The 22,211-nt window shown below is 43.2% G+C and overlaps 2 protein-coding genes across 2 annotated transcripts; one reads left to right on the top strand and one right to left on the bottom strand.

The window, feature by feature from the left end:
- The first annotated feature begins 339 nt into the window (after positions 1-339).
- RFC4 (replication factor C subunit 4) lies at positions 340-12,505 on the top strand. Its single transcript, XM_082288201.1, has 10 exons — positions 340-561; positions 1,136-1,214; positions 5,574-5,653; positions 6,806-6,925; positions 7,754-7,897; positions 8,193-8,313; positions 8,757-8,882; positions 10,460-10,540; positions 11,442-11,558; positions 12,297-12,505. Exons 1-10 carry the CDS (start codon positions 437-439, stop codon positions 12,390-12,392), a joined length of 1,089 nt encoding a protein of 362 aa, XP_082144327.1. The 5' UTR covers positions 340-436; the 3' UTR covers positions 12,393-12,505.
- A 941-nt stretch (positions 12,506-13,446) lies between these two features.
- EIF4A2 (eukaryotic translation initiation factor 4A2) lies at positions 13,447-20,479 on the bottom strand. The gene is made up of 11 exons (XM_082288340.1): positions 20,375-20,479; positions 19,481-19,526; positions 19,261-19,393; positions 18,865-19,004; positions 17,528-17,696; positions 17,231-17,340; positions 16,963-17,106; positions 16,445-16,582; positions 16,068-16,157; positions 15,745-15,824; positions 13,447-14,253 (listed from the first exon to the last, which is right to left on the bottom strand). Exons 1-11 carry the CDS (start codon positions 20,401-20,403, stop codon positions 14,109-14,111), a joined length of 1,224 nt encoding a protein of 407 aa, XP_082144466.1. The 5' UTR covers positions 20,404-20,479; the 3' UTR covers positions 13,447-14,108.
- Between the last annotated feature and the right edge of the window lie 1,732 nt (positions 20,480-22,211).

Below are 22,211 nucleotides of genomic sequence, written 5' to 3'. Positions count from 1 at the left end.
GGAAGGGAGCAGGCCCTGCCTCAGGGCCACAAGAGGTCCCACCACACAGAGAGGTTCCTCCTCCGCTTGCTCTCGTACAGCGCTTGTTCTTTTGGGGAGGGGGGGGGGTCTTTTTGTTCTTTATTTCACGTTGGGAAAGGGGCAATAGTGAGGAAGAAGAGGAGGCGGCGGCGCGCTCTCCCTGAGGAGCCGCCCGCTCCGCGCTCCCCCCACCCCCGCCTCCTCAGGTACACCAGCGCGCGCAGCGTGACGTCAGTGCCCGCCCCCTCCGCGGCGCCGCCGCGCTCTGTGATTGGCTCCCGGCTGGCGGAAGCGGCCCCGCCCCCGTGCGCGGGCGGCTTGGCGGGAAGGGCCGGCGGGGCCTGCGGGGCCCGAGGTTGACGGGGCTGTGAGGAGGGTCCGGCACAGCCCGGCACAGCCCGGCACTGCCGTAGCCATGCAGGCCTTCCTCAAGGGCCCGGCCTCTATCAGCACCAAGCCCATCGCTGCCAAGGAAAAGAGCGCGGCCGGGAGCAGCGGGGAGGGCAAGAGGACCAAACCCATCCCCTGGGTGGAGAAATAGTAAGGGATGCTCTGGGGCAGTGGGGTCGCTGGCCGTGAGAGGGGAGGTTGGCTCTGGGGGGATGCAGAGAGGTAGTCGGTGCGTAGCAAAAGGGGTCGCAGGTGTGGGTGTCCCCACCAGGGAGAACAGCGTAACTTGCCTTGTTATGAGGTAGTCCAGGACCTTGAGCTACTGTAAGTGCCCTTGTGGCTGGTACTGAGCAGAAAATAGCTCTTGGCCATGTCAAGCAGTGCTGTTTCATCGCTGTGTTTTGGCGCATATGTGCATTTAGTGCTTTGTGGGTTTTGAGAAACCTTTATTGCAAAGTGGTAAAATACTGCAATTCTGCTTCTAAAAACACTTCGGACAGGTGTTTACCACAGAAAAAGACAGCTTCCTGAGGAATTAGATCACTTCAGTAATACAGACCAGAGATACTAGACTTCCTGTTATGATTTTGATTTCAACTACAAAGTTCACTGTAATTCTTCAGTAACTGATGTAATCAGAAGGGGAAATGTTGTTTTTCTCAATTTCAGCTTTCCTATGAAACTTTGTTAGGTAATAAATTGTATTTAATGTCTTTTTATTTAGTCGTCCCAAAAATGTGGATGAAGTTGCCTTCCAGGATGAAGTTGTAGCTGTGCTGAAGAAGTCTCTGGAGGGTGCTGATGTGAGTGTAAAGACAACATCTACCTAATCAGCTTTTTTAGACAGACACTTGAGTGGTAACAAAAATTTCTCTTTTCCAACTCAGCAAAGATCATTTTTCCAGTGGTATTTCATGAAAAACCTTAGTGACTTCCTTGTGATATACTCTGTGTGATATATTCTGTTCTGGTGTATGTGTAAAGCTTCTTATATTTCCAGTCTTCTAAACACTGTGAAGTTGTCAGTTCCGTGATGCAGTTCGGAATTTTTCTGGGGAAGCTCACATGGTAAACTTCTTGTAAATAGTTTCAAACCTGGAAAAGCTTTTGTTGTCTCCACACTGCTATTCCACTAGTACTTGTTACATTCATGTTTTTAGACAAGAGGAGGAAGTTTTTCTTTCATAGACAGGTCTGGATTGCCAGTCATTCCTAAACATTTCTGGTGATATATCAGTGCTTCTGTGCAACTGCTAAACATTCAAACTTCTGGCTAATGAGGGAAATTTAATTTATAAGTGCTAGGTCTCATGCTTGGATAGTGATTCCCAAACTTTTTGGGTTAAAGTTTCCAAGTAAGTCTCTTTGGCTTTAAAAAGCTAAGTATGGCAGTTGCAGGGTTGGCTTGTGTGACCTAAGAGTGTAGATGAGCAGAGCATTTGCAGTTGCATTTGTTTACTCTAGCATTTGCTTTTGGATAAAAATTTAGTAAATTTTTGGTATGTATGATGGTCATTTCTTCCATAGCAGCTGATGTGGAGGTGAAGGGGCTGAAAGGAGAAATAAAGTACATAACCAAGAGATGGCTGTGCTTTTTTTCCAAATCTGAACAATTCCATCCTTTGTGCATACTGAGACTTTTTTCCTCCTTACCTAGGATGGTCACACTTGTGCTTCAAAAGCTGGTTCTGTTTTTATGGGCTGCAGGTTTGGTCTGCTCTGCAGTAATATGAGTCTGTTTCTCTCTGGAAATAATAATTTAATCAAAGCTTGCAAAAGTAGAAGTACCTTACTTGTTTGAGTGTATGAAACCAATATCAAACTGGTGCAACACAACTGCAAAAGATTTGCTTTTCTTTCCTTAGTTCCTGTCTCCATGTTCAATTTGCTTTGAGAATGGTCTTGTAATGTGACCTTATCAGGTAATGTTGTACCCCAGAAATCTGTGTTTCAACAGCAATGCTGCTGGATTACAGTATTTATAGAGTTGAGGTAATTAGGAAGGAACTGTTAACAGCAAAGGAGAAATGAGCTGCTGCCATCTATTCTGTCTGGACATATCAGTTGTGTAACATTGCTTAGGTGATGGGTTGGGAAGTTCTATTTTGAGCAACAGTTATTTAAAACCCTACAGCTTGTGGATCAGCAGTGTTTCTTGGATTCTGAGCCTGGTACACTTGTGTTGACTTTCGGCCTCCTGAGTTGAAAAGACAAATTATAGCTTCTCCTTATGGTTAGAGGCTCTGTATTTTGCCATAGCTACCCAAACTCAGCAAGGCATTTGAAAACAAAATCATGCAAGTACTTTAAAATACTTTGTTTTTTTAAAAATTTAAACATTTTTATTATTTTCTTGAAAGGACTCATTCTGTCAAAGAGGCAAAAGTGTAATTTAAACTCTGAAGTGGCTGGTACTTACTTCAGTAAGGACACATTAGTGCAGAGGTTCTTACTGAGTTTGGAGATCTGGTAAGATCAAAGAAGCAGCTGTGACAATGCTGTAGGTTTGAGTAATGTGCTTTATTTAAACCCTGGTGTTGGAAATGGAGAGTCAGTCCTCTGTCGATTGGCCTGTATTTGTGGGCCTTGATTTGGGAGCTGCTAAATGGAGCAGGACTTGTAACTCCCTATAACTAATACAGGACTTGTAACTCCCTAGAGGTTGTACACCTCCATCTGTAAGAGCACACATCAACCTATTATAAACTGGGGAGAGCAGAGTCCAAGGGGGTTTGAACTGGAGAAGTTGATTTCTGTCTGCCAGGACTGTTGATTTGTTGTTTTTTGACAAAGAAACTGAAAATGGTCGGTCACAGTGTTCTTTAGTTTTCATTTGCCTCATGATACTTTAACAACTGAAAAGAGAGTTAGTATAGGATTATAATTGCAGTTTACATCTTCACTTGTACTGAAACTTCTGGAAAAGCAGCTGAGATCTGCACTATATGTGGTAGCTTTCCCATGAGCAGAGTGATGCCTGCAGGTATCCTGCTTACTCCTGGCAAGCATGGAAAAATGGATAACCAGATCAGGTTGCAGTTTATTTAAAAATACTGCCACAGTTACATAAAGGATTAGGCTGTGATTGGTGAAAAGTGGTGTAAATACTTCAGTGAGAAACCAGCCTAAATGAGGTTGAAACAGAAACAGTGATAAAGTCAGGGTGTAATGGAATTAGGAAACAGATTCTAATTAAAACTTTTTACCTGCTTATGCTTTTTTTGAGGACACGTAGTGTGTGAATTAGCACAGAGGCATGAAATGATGAATCTCCTCACAAACATCAACCCTAGCAGTGTGCTAACCTAGCATGGAGACTGATGAATTTTCAGCTGTCATTCAGTACACTTTTCATCTCTGGAGCTGTCATAAAAGATAGAGGGGGATAATATTAGTAGTTAATGTTAGTAGGGGATGCTGTTTGCTTATTAGCAATTAGGGAAACAAGTAACAACTGATGGGCAGATAGAGAAGGCAAAACTTAGAATTTCAATCTGCAATCGATTTCCAGTAAATAAATGAATTTAATCTCTACTTTTAGAGTACCTACACAGTTCAGTTTGCGCTCTGTGTCTTGTCTTAGTTGTTAAAATGGGATGTTTGTTACCAAACTGATTGTCTCTATTTAATTTTCTGGTTATGGGATGTGTACTCCTGCATTTTTCTCTGCTCTTTAGATGGTTTTGCTGTTCCCATTCTGTCTGCATTACGTGCTATATTCAGTATAGAATTCTCTAATCTAATTTTAGTTGACTCTTTAAAAATAGAATGCTTATTAAGGGCTAGAAATCAAGTCAGACTGAGAGGTTTGTCTCCTTGCTATTGGTTGGAGGAAACTTTTGGATTCTTGTTTTAAGAATGTAGAAGTGGAACATCCTCTGTTGTCAAAGACAGCAGTTTTAAAGTGATAATTTATAAAAGTGATTGCTTGAAATAGTAATATAAAAAACTATCACTCCTGTGTCAACTGGAAAGCTTCTTGATTTCAGCCAAAATTCAGTCATGGCTTATACAAATTTGGCTTATGCCAGCCTTGTTCTTTGTGTTGCTCAGATGTATTTATGGAGAGCAACATACTCCCTCTCAGCTTTTGTTTTGCTGAGCTTCTCATAAGATAGGCTTTTCACTCCTTTAGTCATTTTTCCAGTGTGGATTCATCGTCCTTGTGTAAGGATGACCTGAACTGTGTGCAGCTAATTACCTGTTAGTAGTAAAAATTTACATCTATATTAAAAGTGCACAGTTAGGACCACCATGTTACACAGGCTTATACTGCTCCTCTGACACACAAAACAAAACCAGCTTGTATTTTATTCCATCTAATGCATTTCAGGTATCTAGCAGATACTTAGTTATATTCTCAAACTGAGAGGTTTTTTTTGCTTTGTGCTGCTAAATGTCATCCTATAATTATTACTGCAGTCTTTGCTGTGCTGCTTTGATCTTCCTGTCTCAGCATATTTCCTTAATGCAGTCGTGTTTTTCATGCTGAGGCCATTAATTAAATTATTTCAAAGATCAATTAACCTAATTTCTTTAAGAAATGCCAGTGGTCTCCTTTGAAAACTCCTTGGATGGGTGTAGGAATTTGCCAGGGCTGCGCAGCGCAGTGAGTTGTTGGGACTGTCCCCGTGGTTGCTGCTGGGCTGTGCCTGCACTGCCCTTGCTGCACTCCAGCGTTCACAGCTGCCCTGTGCTCACTGCAGTGCAGTTGGTGGCAGCACAGAATCTTCAGCATGGCTGGACAAGGCACTCTGGGGAGCTGAGAAAGCAAAGGATGGTTTCATCTGCGCTGCTGGTATTATCCAGGCTGTTTAAGGCCATTCTTGAATAAATTTGGGTGTCACTGCAATCAGAACAGTAAGTTCTGTAGGCTTTAGTGATCTCAGGCATGCCCTGGAGTGTATATATAAAAATAAATATATGTTGTAATATCCATTTTGATAGGACATGGGATGATGCCACCAATAACACTTGTTCATGCTGTGCTATAAGCAGCAACTGTTTGTCCTCCTTTAGAGACCTAGAAGTGGAAGACTTGATGTTATTTACTGTGAGGAGTAGTTAGTTTCTGTTCTGTTAGGTGCTCAGATTGTCAGTAGGTTTTCCTGTTTGTGGATTTTTTATTTGCTTTTCTTACAAACGGTGCCTTGCTGTTTCAGCTTCCTAATCTGTTGTTCTATGGCCCACCTGGAACTGGAAAGACTTCCACTATTTTAGCAGCTGCTAGAGAACTGTTTGGGTAAGCTGGAATCAAGTTGCTTCAGTGTAATCAGCTGCCACATGTCTCCTAATCATGTGATGAAGTGCCTCTGGTCACTGCCTGCTCTTAGGTAGTTCTCAGCACTTCTTCAGGAATATCTTCATATTCTAATTCAGCTCTAACATAAGATTTCTTCCTCATTTGTCCTGTCACAAGTCACTGATTCCTGTTATCAGTATAGACTTCAGATTAGCAGCCATGTAACCCCCTAACAAAGAGTATGGGAAGAATATGGCTTGTGTATGCCTTACTGAACTTTGTAAAGGAATTCCAATTTTTATGGTTTATTTAGAAAGTTGTTAGCTACACATAGATCTCAAAGTGCTTCATAAAATGTCTGAATTGTAATCTCTCTGTTATGCACTATTGAATTGTGTCTGGAAAGTAGTATTGGGACTCAGACTAAAATTCAGCATGTATTCATTAACTCACTTGTAACACTTGGGGAGCTTTTGAGTAGTGAACTCAGTGATCTGTAAGCAAAAAACAGATGAGAAGGTGGTTTGATGTTATGATCAAATGTAATGCTGAATTTAAAACCACCCCCGTCCCATTTGTCATCTTTAATCTTTGACTCACTCTTTTTTGGAGAGAACCACGTCTACTTTAGTAATAGGAAGACAACTCCACATTGTGAGTCCATTTTAATTCCTGGGATTTAAAATCCAGTGTATTAATTGTTGGTTTGTTTTTTGTTTTTTTAAATGGAGTATAGCACTGCAGGTAAATACTGCATGTCTTCATGCATATTTCATTCTGGTAATACTGCTAGTGACTGTATTGTGGCATTTCACTTGTTATTTCACCTTGTTCACGGGCTATAAGTAAAAAGGCAGATAATACAGTGCCCTGAACTTACAAAGCCAACTTCCTCCTTTTTTTTTCCTGGTTAACTGATGCAGTTTTATACTTCATTGTTTTCTGTAGACTGGGAGGAGATTCTAAAAATAGCTAATGGAAATTCATACTTAACATTTTATGAGCTCAACTTAACTGTCTTTTAACAATGTTATTTAGTAATGCTGATAAAAATAATCCCTGCCATTCAAAACAGCCAGAAGGGTTGTTGTTATATTTTATAACATCATTACAAGGGCTAGCAGCTAACATGTTGTAATAAAAATTTTGCAGGCCTGATTTATTCCGGCAAAGAGTCCTTGAGTTAAATGCTTCTGATGAGCGTGGGATACAAGTGATTCGGGAAAAAGTGAAGGCTTTTGCTCAGCTAACGGCATCTGGAAGCCGTTCAGAGTAAGTGCTGGATCAAACCCCTCCTGCTTAGGACAAAGCATGTGGTTGTTTTTGTTTCTAATATAAATGATGGGTCAGCACTGCCCAGAAGCTGGCAACACACAGTGCTTTGGCTGAGCTTTTACTTCATGGAATTTCACACTGGGGTTTGAATACCCAGGAGGATTTTTACTGGCGCTGTTAGCTTTGGAGGCAGACAGGGAAAACTCCGCAAGATCAAGACTTCTGGGTTTGGTCACATGTTGTTGCCTTTGCAGATGTTGTCTGACTAGCATAAAGCAAATTCTTTGGGTAAATTGTGTTGGAAGGTACTTCCCTAGTCCTTCTAGTCTGCAGGAATTTCTACAACATGGGTGTTGGTTTCTAGAAGGATTGTGGTGTTAGGTGATGAGAAGCCCAGTGCAGGTCAAGCCATGTGTATGGACTGTGGAAAGTAGGAAGAAGAAACTGCATGCCAAGACTGCCTGGCAAGGAATGATTTTATGTACTGAAATCAGTCTGTTGCAGTATTCTTGGGAGTTTAGGCAATCAGGAAGCCTGTAAAAAGAAGAGCTACCTGAGATGTTAAAAGAACAAGCTTAGAGCATGCATTTTAGAGGACTCAAGTCAACTCAGTCCCCCCCAATTATTACAAGTATTAGTCTTTAATCTAAAAATACTTTTAAAAAGATTGAACCTCTGAATCTGTTCTATTTATCAAGGATACATGCTTAAGTAAAATATTACTTGCTATTTGCAGTGATTTTTCTGTTTATGTTTTTTGTTGGGTTTTTTTTCCTTGGTCTATTCATTGTATGTCTGCTGAATAACAGATTTCTAATTTTTCAGTGGTAAAATGTGTCCTCCTTTTAAAATTGTGATCCTGGATGAAGCAGACTCTATGACTTCAGCAGCCCAGGCAGCCTTAAGACGCACAATGGAAAAAGAATCTAAAACAACACGTTTCTGTCTTATTTGTAACTACATCAGCAGGTACCTGGAGTTTGTTGCTTGTTTGGATTTGCTGTCTGGTCTTTAGTCTCTTTTTTTTTTTTTTTTTTCCCCTTGCTTAAAAGTTGATACCTAATGTTCACAGTTTTCAGTTGATAGAGATGTCACCATGTGCATGCAAGCCTGAAGCAATACTTAGATCTCACTTTTTTTACAATGTTGCAGTTTTTAGGGTTATTTAAACCTGAAGGTATTTTAAACCTTTTCTGCCTTCATAGCTTTGTCTGTGAGAACTTGACCCACACATTTATTTACCACTCTCCTTCCTTTCTTTCAGAATAATTGAACCTTTAACATCTCGGTGCTCCAAATTCCGCTTCAAGCCTTTGTCAGACAGTATCCAACAGCAGAGGCTGTTGGATGTTGCTGAGAAGGAACATGTGAAAATCAGTAATGAGGTAACTTTGTGTTGCCATGATTTACTGCTTAATCCAGTGCATAATTGCATGGCAGCAAAAGAGGCCAAGTCAGCATACTTTTCCAGGCAGCTCAACTGTATGAAATAAAATACATAAACTCATTTATTCTCCTTCCATAGATGAGATGAATTTTAAGTCATCCTAAAACCAGAGAAAAGTCCACCACCAGAGAAAACTGAAGCCAAACTGTAGGGCTTTTTGTTCTCTGCTGAGTGTACTGGCATTAAACCATGCTTCTTTCTGAAACTGCCAGCACACATTTGTGTTAGTAGAGAGGTTGCTTTGTAACTTGTGTATTGTGCTTGGCTCTGACAATCTGCTTTAGGCACTACTTGATGTTTTAAAATAACTGCTGAAAAAGTATACTGGGTTTTAATTAACAGTGAACATTTAACTTAGCGTTTTCTGACATTATTTTTCAGGCAGTATCCTACCTTGTGAAAGTGTCAGATGGGGACTTAAGAAAAGCAATTACTTTTCTTCAAAGTGCCACTCGCCTAATGGGTGGGAAGGAGATCACAGAGAAGATAATCACTGAAATTGCTGGGGTAAGCTGTGCCTTACAGTTTCTCCTGTAATTACTCTGAAAAGCATTTTTGCTACCTCTATCTACCATTGCTCAAAGTTTGATTAAAAAATTGTTTTATACTCGCTAGTACTGCAGCATGGTAATGATACACTATCCACCTGATTCTGTACACTTAATACATAGCAGGTTTCTAGCAACTTCTCCTGTAAATCATGGAAAATTGTAAAACAGTCTTATAATTCAAACTAAAGTTGAAGTAGTCTGCCCATAAATGCAAAATGTGTTTCCTTTTGTGGGAGAGTAGATTAGAACATCTTTTTGGTGCTTTTCTGTATGTGTGTGTGTATGTATAGATCATTGCAATATTGGTTTGGAAGCACCACAGGGAAATGACTTCCAGTAGCAGCTCATTTTCAGCTTAATGTTCACAGTGACAGTGACAAGGATCTGTGTGGGTCCTGCTTTTTAATGAAACAGCAGTGGTTTGTTCTAGAATGACATGGGTAATACTGAGAGGCACAGGAGAAACCTGAGAGAAAATGTGTTTAATAAAACTTGTGTGAAGGTGTTCCTATAGCAACAAAGCACCCCTGAAGAAGGAAATGTGAGATGAGGAGTTGAGGAGCTGAAAAATAAATGGGCTTTAATGATGGACACACTTCCCATGAGGGTGCTGCCATTATAGCTAACTGTAGAGTTTGGGAGCTTCTCACTTTGATGAAACCAGAGGCAATTGCTACTATGCAGAGTGTTACAGAACAATATTAAACAATTTTCACAGTGAAGTGATTGTTCAGTTTTGGGTATCTGTAAACCAGCTGATATCTGAATAGATATTAAACATCTGAAACCTGGCAGTAATTGACTGTAATGATATGAAAGAGAAGCATGAAGTTCCATTATTGAATGAATAATGCTTGTTTAAAGCAAAGGAACCCAATTTTACATCTTCATAAAAACTTGAAGTTCTTGGTCATACACAAGTTCTGTGACACCAGAGTAACCTTAGTACAAAAGATTAATAAAGAAGCTTTGAAACCAAACTGTCCAGGCACTCAACCGACAGGAATGACAATGAGTGAAGGGGGAAATGGGCAGCTCTTCCCTCCACAGAGTGACAAAATGGCATCTGTCAACTTTTTTCCTTCTGATTTATTGTCTGATCTTGATGCATTGCATTGGGCTTTTTTTGGATGTTGTTGGTGTGTCACTGGAAATGAAACTGATTTGCTGTGTTGTTTAGGTATAGAATGGCTCAGAAAGCATTGGCTGATCTAACTGTTGAAGTATGTCCTCCTCTTAGTCAGTGTCCTGAATAAGCACCTGTGTGTTGGATTTAGGAAAGTGACTTTGACAGTCTATTGTCATGATATGATTTTTATTTTAATATCACCAGTATAGGATATATATCACAGCCTAGCTCTTTTAAAATTTATTTAATCTGTCTCATATACTTGCTTGAAGTGGTTGGGTGTGTAGAGGAATGAAATCCTGGAATGGCCTTTGCCACGAACAGTTTGTATCTGTTACTGTAAGCATCAACACTGATTTTAAATTTACAAAGTTGAAATTAAGAAATGTCACTTCTTGTTACAGGTCATCCCTAAAGAAACAATTGATGAACTGCTGTTGGGCTGCCAGAGTGGTTCCTTTGAGAAACTGGAAACGCTGGCAAAAGTAGAGTTCTCTTAGTGCTTAGCCCGGGTATTTCTCTCAGTCACGGCCTGTGAATACCTTTGTTCCCATGCTACAGCTGAAGAATGTTTGGCCTCAGTCAGTTTGGATGCACATTTGGGAAGTCTCTTTTACCAGTTAGGACTCCAGTCTTTCCCTTCTTAGTCAGAGCTGTCAAAGTTGCAAATAAATTTCCCTACCAATATGACTCTGGCTTTCTCCTGGGTTAAACTGATGGCATGTAGAGTTCTTTGGCTGAACAGAAAAATAAGGTTGCACAAACTCTATTTTCATAAACTTCTCTCTCCCTAAATGGCTTCACTGACCACTGTTCTCAATACTTGATGTTTCTGTAATCGGGCACTACTGAGTTTTTTTTCAAAGCTATCTTTAATTGCCATGGGTTTTATTTTATTAAAAAAGCTTTGGCCTTATAGATCTCTCAATGCCTGAGACTATCAATGACCAGATGAAGAAAATAAATCATAAGTAGGTGGCCGTTTAAAATGTGATGGCTGTGAAACTGCCACATGATGCTGTGGATGCCAAGCCCTCCTAATTTTAGAATAGGATTGGGCACGTTCAGTGGAGGTTGTTAAATGTTTTAAATGTCTCATAAAATATCCAAGATTTAAATTGTCAGAAGCTGGAAGAATGTTTGGACAGAACTACTGCTCTGTGCCTGCCTTGCTCGTGCAGCCTTTCTGAGGTGCTCACACTGGGTCACTGTCAGGCAGGATGCTGGGCTGGGCTGTACACAGACTACTGAATTGTCCTCTAAAATGTGCAAGTTCCATACTAAAGTGCAGTGCAGTCTCTCCATTCAGAATTTTTCAAGATTGTTTTTCCAGTTTGTGGTGTTTCTGCTGCTGAATTACTTCTGTTTTCCTCTCTTTCTGTGCAGAATCTCATCAATGAGGGGTTTGCTGTTGCTCAGCTTGTAAACCAGCTTCACGACACAGTTGTGGAGAGCGAAGATTACAGCGACAAGCAGAAATCTGCCATAGTTGAGAAACTTGCAGTAAGTCTAGCTTGAGTTTAAAAAAACAGCACATTAATCTCCACAGGTTACTTTTTGTTTGTAGAGTCTTTCCCAAGAAGTACATGATGATTTGATTTTTTTTAAATTCTGAATGCTTCCTGGTAGAAGGTAAACTTTTGTCCTGAGAAATGTCATGAAAAGGGATTGAAATCTAGTTAAGTGAATTATTATCTGTATTATGTTGTTCTAGTGGATTCGATCAAGACAGTTGTGGGTGTGGTTGTTTTGGGTTTTTTTAATATAACGTGGGAGGGAAAATTAATATGAGAATAAGTCAGCACTTAAAAAACAGTTAGAAGCTGCAAAATGCATGTTTTTTGTCCTGGTGCATAAAATACGCCTTTCCAAAAAGAAAAAGTTCACTAACTTTCTCCATTTTGATGAAGAAGAAAAGCCAGCTGTGGTGGAGGTTTCGCTGAAGTCACTGCAGCCAGGCAGGGGGTGTGGATGTCCTGCAGTGATGCTCCTGGCAGGGGCTTGGAGGGCCAGTGCCACATCCCTTTGTGTATGGAACTGTCATGTGGTGGCCTCCTGTAGGAGATGAGCTGGAGACTGGAGAGCTCATTGCTCCCAGCCCAGGTGGGAGGGGGGTGACTGCTGCAGAAATCTGTGCCGATTAACAGCTGGCAAATTTCTTGTTCTCCACTGTACCCCAAGACACAGCTGCCTTGAGCATCGCCATTTTAGAGGGTTTTCCTTTGTCTGTTCTGTCTGCAGGAAGTGGACAAATGCCTGGCAGATGGTGCTGATGAGTTCTTGCAGCTGATGAGTCTCTGTGCCCTTGTGATGCAGCAGCTCACACAGAACACCTGACTCCTCCAGCAGCCCTTTGTTCCAGGGCTGGCTGGGGCTCTCAGAGCACGGACCTGTGTGCTTTTGTACTGTTTTTTGCAATAAAAGGACTGCACTGCAGTTGGAAAACCTCAGGCTGGAATATTTGATTCAATTTTTTTACACTGGGTCAAGAGCAGAGGGGTCAGTGATGCTCCTACTGTGCAGTTCACTGTTGTGCACTTAACCTGGAAACAAATGTATCAAAAGTGAGCATATCCATACACGTTGTTATCAGCTGCAAGCAGAGACAGAAGGGATATGTTATTCCTTTCAGCCTGTATTGGCTTTGAATAGGCTGACTTGGCAAAACGATCACATCCCCATAGAACACAGCTTCAGGCTGAACCCAGCTCCTAAGGAAGCACAGTGCATGCCTCCACCATCTTGTGTCTGATCCTTTAGGGTTACACATGGCAAAAATCACCTAACTAGTAAACATGTTTCAACTTTTGTTCCATTCAAGCTATCCAAGAAAAAACTACAGCAAAGGGTAGGTCATGTTCTGAGTATGTCACTTAGATTTCCTGTCATCTCACTCCATTCCTGCTCACGAACCAGTCTGAAGCTGTGACCTGGATGAACACAGCTCCCAGTGGCTGAGCATTCTTTGGGACATACCCCTTCAGAGATGGTGTTTTGAGCACCTGTCCCACCTTCCTGAATGGTTTTGGGGGGGGGAAGGGGGAAAGGTGCCCTTGGACAGCTATTAAGCACAAATGAGGCAGTGCAGAGCTTTTTCATCAAGCCAGCACCAATTTTCAAGTCAGCCATTTTCTGCTCTGATGAAAGGGTGCTCCAGTGTTAAGGACACAGGTCCAGCACCCCAGAAAGCTGTGTCACCCAGGGACACACTGGCACTTGAAGCTCACCCCTGTAGTAGTCCAGAACCAACCCTGCAGTTAATGACAAAGTGCAGCAGCTCTGGGCACAAACACAAGGCTGCAGCAGTTGCCACCTTGAGCTCCCATCCTGCAACAGAGCAGGCTGCTGTCACCCTCCCCTCAACCCAAGAAGCAACTATTTACAATTTACGTGAATATAGAAGTATTTTATTGAACATTCAAACTTCATTAAGACATGTGCAATATGGCAAATTTTACTGGGTTTAACCCTAACTAAGACAATAGTATGATTGCTTGCTTGCTGGGGCTTAGCAACAGGGTCCAGATCACACTTACCACTAATTAAATACTTTATTGAATAAATACATATGAAACAAAAATGAATTTTAATGCTCTTATAAAAGTTTAGAGATTTTGAAAGGCCTTTCCAATTTAATCTGAGGTGTAAGTACATACAATAAAGGAAGGTAGGCTAGTTTAACATAATTGGCTGACTTTATACAGCACTTATATCTTTTAGTCCATAAGTAAATTATTAAATGATAAAGAACATCTAATACAACCACTTCTATGGAACTAGGAAATAAATTTCTAATAAAGAAAAAATTTACAGACCCCATGACTTTCCACCCAACCCCAACAGTCTAACCCTAAAGTGGACAAAGCCAATGGCTTTCCCCACAAGAGCTCACGACAGAAAGTCGCTTCTCTTTTCAAAAATCTGTATTTCTGATCCGTAATGAGCATTGAGACAAGATTCAATATATCCCCGAAGAAAGAAGCACAATGCGCGTTGTGAATCGCCTATTCAGCAACAGCGAGCACTGGATTCACAACCACCTCATCCCGGGGACTAAATGAGATCAGCCACATTCATCGGCATCTCCTCCACTGTAGTATTGTAGAAAGTCTCAATGTCTCGCAGGATCCTCTTGTCCTCTTCAGTGACAAAATTGATAGCCACACCTTTTCTGCCAAAACGGCCACCCCGGCCAATTCTGCACAAAAAGAGAACACATTTACACCCAAGTTAACCTCTCCCATCTGCTTTATGTGTTTGCAAGATCCATTCATTAACTGCTGCTCTCATCTGCCACAGGCCAGTCTATGCTGCCTTAACAGGACCAGCTGCCACCCAAGTCACATCTGGTCAGGAAAAACCAGCAGCTGGTGCCAGCAGGTCCATCCCATGGCAGGCAGCAGGACACACACAGTTACTCTTTGGCTGCAAAGCAAGATCTTTATTTAATGCTCGGTGCTGTGTTCTGAGGTCCTGGGTCAGTCTCCCTCCCTCCCCTCTGGTTACACTGCACACCCACCCCTCATGCATCCACTCCCAAGCACAGAGCACACAGAGGACAGGCTGTTGTTTTAACCATCAGACTGTTACTAAGTTCATCCAACTACATCCAATAACATGGAACAGCACACTGAATTTCAGAATTTTAATTCAACCTAACTGTTTCCAGTGGGAAAACTTAGGCTTTTGTTGGTTTTCTTTAGAGAGCAAAATCCAAGTTCAACATTTTTGTCTAAGCCCACATCAGTTACTGACACACCAGTGCATGTGGTTTAGTTTACATCCACCATGGGCTCCACCTTCCTACAGACTGCACAATAGAGCACCTTGCCAGCAAGAGCTAAATACACAGAAAGGGCTCACAAAACTTAGGGGATAACCATGACAAAATAAATAAATAAATACCAACTCGCTCTTTATTCAAACTGTGCCGCTTACGAATCCACGTCCTAAATTACGCCGTCGTTTCTGAGCACCATCTTGTGTCATCAACTGCTGCTATCGACTCCTGTATTTTTTTACATCAAGTAATAAAGCACAGTTTACTTAATTTAGGGACAGTCACTAGAAGCAGTTAACTAAACCTAGGGAAATAAACTGCTACCAGGAGACACACACCACAGAGAAGAATCCCACTAAGAAGCCACTAAGAGCAAGCATGGCACACACAACATGGACACAGCTAAACCTGCGCGAGAGAAGGCAGCCCTACACAATTTTTTTTCTCAAGTAGAAAGGTCTGGCTTGTCACTGAGCAGCAGCAGCAAGTCCAGATCAGCCAGAACCCCAGATCAAGCTGACCCTGCTGTCAAGATGCTGCACCAGTAACACTGTCACACTCGTACATCACAGCCTACATGACAAAAGACAGTTCAGTCACTGGCATTTTACCCACACCTCCAAGGTTCATCAGCCATCACTGAACCTGTTACACAACTAAGTTTTCCCACTGCTTTAAGTGTTCAAAAATTCTGCTCCTCCCTCATTTCAGAACCACAGCTGTGCAAGGCAAGGCTTTGTTTAAAGCCAATGCGCAAGTGGTTTTATTCCCTGCTAGCTCTGAGCAGTTTATGCATGGATGCCAAGACCTCTGGTTTGGTGAGGACTACAGGATCAGGTGAGGAGGGTGTGTGCCAATGCCCACATCCAGCACAGCACAGGGACTGACTGGGGGGCAGAGCCGACTGACCTGTGAATGTAATTCTCACGATTGGTCGGCAGGTCGTAATTGATAACCAGGGACACTTGCTGCACATCAATGCCACGAGCCTGCAAAGCAACACCAAGTCTTTAATGTCAGTCAGGGGCTTTTTTCAAATTTATGTGTATCAGGCTTTTGTCAAGCACATCATTAGTTGTGAACTACAACTGTGCAGTCCACAGTGGAGCATGCATGGTCTTTGCTCTTCCAAAAAGCTCCCAACAGTTCAGGTTACAAAAACCATCACTGAATTATGAAGCTTTTGGGACAAGGCTGTAACAGGAGCATGTTCAATGTAAGACAATGCTCACCAGCAAGTCAGTAGTGATCAGGACACGGCTGGACCCTGATCTAAACTCTCTCATGATAACATCCCGTTCCTTCTGGTCCATGTCACCATGCTGGAGAATTAAAACAAAAAGTTGCAATTAGTACAGCGCCAATGCTCCAAACCAGGATGTCCCTTAAAGAACAAAGGTATGTATGAAACCCAGCGTCCCTACCTGCTGTGGGAACGAAGCAGGTAGGGATAGAAAGGAAGCACTTTACTTTAAGCAGGGGGAACGATAATACAGCACTGCACAGCTATATTATAACTTTCCTGCTTCTCACTGGTATCTCCTCATCACCATTTCTTTTCCAGTAAATACAGGGCATTTCAGAAGTGATTGGAAGTAAGAATTCTTACCAGAGCTGAGACTGTGAAGTCCCTGGCATGCATTTTCTCCGTAAGCCAGTCTACTTTTCTCCTTGTATTCAGGAAAATAACAGCCTGTGTAATGGTCAGTGTCTCATACAGATCACAGAGAGTATCCAGCTTCCATTCCTGAGCAAAACAAAGATCAGGAAATGCACCATGACACAGACAGCTCAGTACATAAGAACAAGGAATAAAAAAACCTCAAATACAATAACCAATTAAGCATGCTCTTGCACGCTATTATATTCAGTATAACCTGGAAACAAAGTCAAGTTTTTCCATCAATTGTTGCACCAAATCTTCAGACACAGGACACTGGACATTAAGAAAGAGGTCCACCCTAGTCCTTTTTGATCTAGTGCATAGTTTTTCTTCTTCTTGCATTTACTCTACTAGCATTATTGCAGAAACCAAAGCTCAGCCTTGGTTTCTGCAATTTTAGTACAGTGCTTTAACAAGAAGGTAAGATAACTCCTACTACCAGAGCAATTACAACCAATACCAACCTCTCTCTCAACATTAATGTAGAACTGCTTGATACCCTCCAGAGTCAGTTCTTCCTTCTTCACCAGAATACGGATGGGATCTCTCATGAACTTTTTGGTCACTTCCAACACATCCATTGGCATTGTAGCTGACAGCAATACAACCTAGAATATATTATTGTGTGTTAGCACATACCCTGTACAATAGTTTTCATTTGTACTATTCAGTTATCAGCCACGCTATAACCAAATCTGCATCCATCACTTTAACCACGTAAAAGCTTTTTACCTGGATGTTTGTGCTTAGTTTTTGAAAGATCTCATAAATTTGATCCTTAAATCCACGGCTCAACATTTCATCAGCTTCATCCAAAACAAACATTTTGATCCATTTCGGTGCTATTGGAAAAAGAGCAGCATCTCATGAAGTTTCAGAAACACACAATCCTTTACAAACATCATGCTCCTTTAGTACTAAGCTTTCCAGCACAACTCTCTACAGTGACAACAAACACACTAAAGCTCTTAGTGGGTATGAGGCCTCCAGGGAATTTACTAGCAAGAGCACAATGAGATTGATACTTACAAAGATATCGCCTGTTTAACATATCGAACACACGCCCTGGAGTTCCCACCACGATGTGAGGAGCCTCAGCCTGGAGTTTCTGCATTTCATTGCGCACATTTGTACCGCCAATACAAGCGTGGCATGTTGCTCCCATGTAGTCTCCAAGGGCCAGGATTACCTTCTGAATCTAAAATAGAACTTTCCATTAGTAGTTCGTAGGACAGTAAAACTTAAGCCCCATTATCACTGGCTTTTATGGACTCTGGAAGCCAAGATACCAACTGAGGACTATGCAGCTCTTGGAACTGAGAGCTGCTAAAATGACTTTGCCCAACTTCACATAATTCAAGTTGCTCACTAGGAACCACAAGGCAGAGGGGCACTTAAGTAATATTTGTGTCCTTACTGGTTGGACTTGCTGATTGAGTGACTGCCATGAGACAATTCCTAAGCTGAAAGCAGGGCCACCAGAAGTGAGCTCAAGCTCTCAGCTGCTCAGGCATGCACGGTAAGCATTTGGACAATCTTCTGTGAACACTCCAAGGGCACCACTATAAGCCAGGTTTCGAAACAAGCCTCACCCTCAACAACAGCTTTAGAGTAGAACAAAGGCATAACATTCTGATCAAAGGCTCTTATTCCATTGATTTTTTGGATTCTTTTTTTCTGATTTAGCATGTTTAACTTTACCTTGAAGAACTGTCACATACCAATGGCTATTCCGTATATTCTAGTTGAAAGTGACAGTAAGTTTTTTACTTTAAGGTTGGTTCTACATTGCACTTTAAGACCCCACATTCCTGATACATTTATCTTAAAAATTCAAGTGTTACTTAAGTTTTGTTGCCACACACCCACTTAGCATAACAGAATACCAAGCCTTGAAGGTGAAAGAGACATGCAATTATGTTGTCAGGAAAGCATACAAAGATACAAAACCATTTAAGTAACCAAATGTGCACTGCAATTTTCATGTTGCACAACTGCACTCAAGTTTAAATAACTTTCAAACAAGTAATTTTTTTGTTTCCAATCAGAACTGTGCTTTAGTAATTTTGCTATTCTGAAGACGCTCCCTCTGCTTTACACACAGCACAGCAGCTGGCTCCTGCACCCCTGCCCCAGCACACCCTCCATGTGCATCAACTCAGCTCCTCAAGGAGGCAGAGAACTTGTGGGACAGAAGCCAGTTTGTATCCTCCATTACTTCACACAAGAAGGGTTCTGAATAGATATTAATTACAGCCCCTTCGTTACAGAAATCTGGTAATGTTGTCTCACAGTTGTGAAACCTGAAACCTATGCAACACACAAGGTTTTTTTGGTTTGTTTTTTTTAAACTACACTATCAATACCTGTTGAGCCAGTTCTCTGGTAGGGGCCAATACTAGTGCCTGGGACTCCTTGAGATCAATCTCCAACTGCTGCAGGATGGAAATAGCAAATGTGGCTGTCTTGCCAGTACCTGACTGAGCTTGAGCAATCACATCATACCCTAAAAAAAGTAGGATACACATTTACTGCTCCCACACGGGTCATTTATGTTAGTTTTATTTAATTCCCCTTGAAGTAAGTGATCAGTACTAAAGAGTTCTCTCCATTTCAGGTCAGTCCCGAAAGATGGTGTACCATCATATCACTTTTCCAATGACGATTAAAAATAGCTATAACTACATACTAATAAAACAACATATGCATTTACAATACTTTCCTAACTATCCGATGTTGATATTAATGAATCGATTGCATACCTTTGATGCATGGAATAATAGCTCTCTGCTGAATAGCTGAAGGCTTCTCAAAACCATAAGCATAAATGCCCCTCAGAAGGGATTCTTTTAAATTCATATCATCGAAATTGTCAACAATCTCATTCCAATTGCTCTGTAATGAAGAAAGCATAGAAAATAATAAATTCAGTACCCGTGGCCACCAGTGTATAAATTCTCAGGTCAGTTAGTAAGTGCTCACCTCGATGACACCATCGGGCTCCATTCCCTCTGGGCCGCCATGGTCTCTGCCATGAAAGAGAACACGCTGTTAGCACAGCAGCAACCACCACGCAGAAGGCGAGCTGACACCCCGGCTGCGAAAGCGGCGGGACCCGTGACAGATTATTCCAGCAGTTGCTCTGAGCTTCTACCAATGGGCAAACTCCTACCCCTCTCCCTCAGTGGCTTGGGCACCACCAAAGCCCATCCCCAGCTCCCGGGGCCGGGCCCGATACCGCGGGCACGGCTGCACCGAGCGCGCGCTCCCGCGGCAGCGCGCGGGGGGGGGGCGGGCGCGCTCCCGGCGCTGCTGCGGATCCCCCTGCCCCGCCCCGCCGGGGAACTCTCGCGAGAGCTCCACCCCTGGGATTGCGCAAACCGGGCGCTGCGGGCGGACGGCGCCGGGCGATCGCCCGGGGGGGCCTCCCCCTCCCCCCCCCCCCCAAAAATATAATGGTCTCTCCCTCCGCGCGGCCCGAAACCCGGGGCGAACAGACGGCACGAGGGACAAGAGAACGTCAATTAAAAAACCCCACAGAAAGGCATCTGAACTACAGTTCAGCTGTATACGAATTTATTTCGATAAAGTCCTTTTCAGGGCTGACTAGACTGCTAAAAAAGCCGGTAACGAAAACCGAGCCCAGAGGACTAGAGCTAAACCGTCGCTGAACCGAGAGCAAGAGGAGCGCAGGGACAGAAACGTCTAGAACGGGAGGGGCCAGGGCGCAGGGCTGATTGACCGCAGCGCCCTACCTCCCCCAGAGCGCTCCAGCTCCCACCACTCCCTCTCTTTAGACTTTTTCTCTCTCCCCGGCCGCCCCCACATAATCCACGAAGGCCCCAAATGAGGAAAGGGCCCAGGCCCCCGCCATACCTGCTATAATCCGCGGAGCCCCCTGACATGTTCCGACCACCAGCTCTGTCCTCAACTGAAAAGGCAAGCCCTCCGCGGCGCCCGCCTTATATACCCGCCCTGCTGCCGGACTCGTTGCTCTCTGCTCTGCGCATGGATATATATCTCATGCCACAACCAAAAAAGCACGAACCCCCCCGGATTAAGCCCTCTGTCCTAAGAGAGTCCCGTCACGCGACTGTCTGAGTTAATCCGAAGGTTGTGTATGAACCTCTCGGGTCTGCGAGGTTACGTAGAACATGGGACTACTTTTTTTTCCAGGGCGCGGAAGGATATTGCACCATTGAGTGCGTCACAGCGCCCCACTCCTTCCTCCCTCTGCCTCCCCCTCCCCCCCGCGCGCACGGGGTTTCCCGGCCTGGCCTCTGCTGCAGCGCGGGGAGGGAGGGGGTCATGGCGGTGTCGGCTCGGCTTGGCTGAGGGGACAGCGAGCGGCCCTGCGGCAGTGGCTGGGGTTGCATAGTAGCCTGTTTTCGTGGCCGCGTTTTCCTCGCCGTGCTGGTTGTTTTTAAAGCCCCGGAGTCGGGGGGTGACAGAAGAGAAAGAGGCTTCCTCGGGCGGGGGCCGGTGGCCGCGCGTCTGCCCCATCCGCCCCATCCGCACACAGAAATGGCTCCCGTCTCCTCCTCCTCCTCCCTGACAGGCGAAACACACCTCGGGCTGTCCCCCTGCGCTCCCGGGGCCGGGGCAGCGTTGGTCATGAGGGGCAGCGCTAGCAGCTCACGGAGAGGCCCTGAGGCGAGGGGAGCAGATGGAGGCGCCTCTGTGGGCTCCTCGGCCCTGCTCAGCCGCGGGCTCACACACAGTGCAGGCCGGCGGGCCCGTAGCTGAATCCCGCAAACTTGTCCCGAGGCGCTAAGGGTGGATCATTCCTGAAGGGGATGCAGGAGTATTTGTAGGAGACAGGTTAGGTGGTCCTCGGGTGCTGCAGAAAGTACGGTGCTGTGATGTGCTGCAGGTCGCAGTACAGCGGTGTCCACGAAAAATCCTGTCAAGAATGATTTAAAGGTTAGTGCAGTCCAAAATCAAGCACTAAGAGAACTGTTACTGTGCAAACCGATTCCATGATCATGCCTAAGGCTTTCATACTGTGGTAGAAAAAATATCGATCCTTTTAATGCCCTTTTCAAGTTCTACAGTAATCTATTCATCAGTATTTCTTATGGAAGCAAGTAATATAAATTGTAAGCAATAATTTTGTACCAACTTTATATGGTTTATGTGTATCACTTTGCAATTTGTTTCCATAGTGATTATATATGAAATGAAGGCAGTGCTTGAAAAACTCAACCCTTCACTTGTCTAGACTGTTGTAAATTGCCTAGAACCATCTAGAATATCCATAAAGGGAACATCTCAAAGACTGTATATACCTTGAGTCTTGCTGTGGTAGCATCTGCCTGGGCAATATCATCTGTAGAAATAGTACAACCTACCACAATCCCAGCTAAATTATAAAAATGAAGTTCCACTGTCAGCCTATCCTAATGCTCTCAAGTTCTGTCCACCCATGGTGGATAGAAAATACTGAGGATATTTCTTGTGTTTGCAGTTCAGATAGACACGCAACAACAGCCAGAGGCCTTTTAAATGAATGATGCCCGTTTGTGTGGACTATTAACCTCTGGCTGTAAAACAATCAGGATGAACTGAAGAAAGAATGTGAGCACAGGTTTGGGCTGGCACAGTTAGATTTCCCACTAAAGTGATTTGAGTCTAAATGGAGAAATAATACTACTGAATATTAGTTAAGGATCTTGAATATTTATTAAGAAAGCTGTTGAATTTGATTTGATGA

This window comes from Coloeus monedula, assembly GCF_965178545.1.
Source record: "Coloeus monedula genome assembly, chromosome: 10".
NCBI lineage: Eukaryota > Metazoa > Chordata > Aves > Passeriformes > Corvidae > Coloeus > Coloeus monedula.
This window is presented reverse-complemented; position numbering and strand designations above follow the sequence as displayed.

Coding starts and splice junctions, on each gene's coding strand:
- RFC4 (XM_082288201.1), top strand. CDS start 437: ATGCAGGCCTTCCTCAAGGGCCCGGCCTCTATCAGCACCAAGCCCATC. Junction 1,215..5,573: donor AGTCTCTGGAGGGTGCTGAT/GTGAGTGTAAAG, acceptor TTGCTGTTTCAG/CTTCCTAATCTGTTGTTCTA. Junction 5,654..6,805: donor GCTGCTAGAGAACTGTTTGG/GTAAGCTGGAAT, acceptor AAAATTTTGCAG/GCCTGATTTATTCCGGCAAA.
- EIF4A2 (XM_082288340.1), bottom strand. CDS start 20,403: ATGTCAGGGGGCTCCGCGGATTATAGCAG. Junction 19,527..20,374: donor GGCTCCGCGGATTATAGCAG/GTATGGCGGGGG, acceptor CTTTCATGGCAG/AGACCATGGCGGCCCAGAGG. Junction 15,825..16,067: donor TGATCACTACTGACTTGCTG/GTGAGCATTGTC, acceptor GTTGCTTTGCAG/GCTCGTGGCATTGATGTGCA.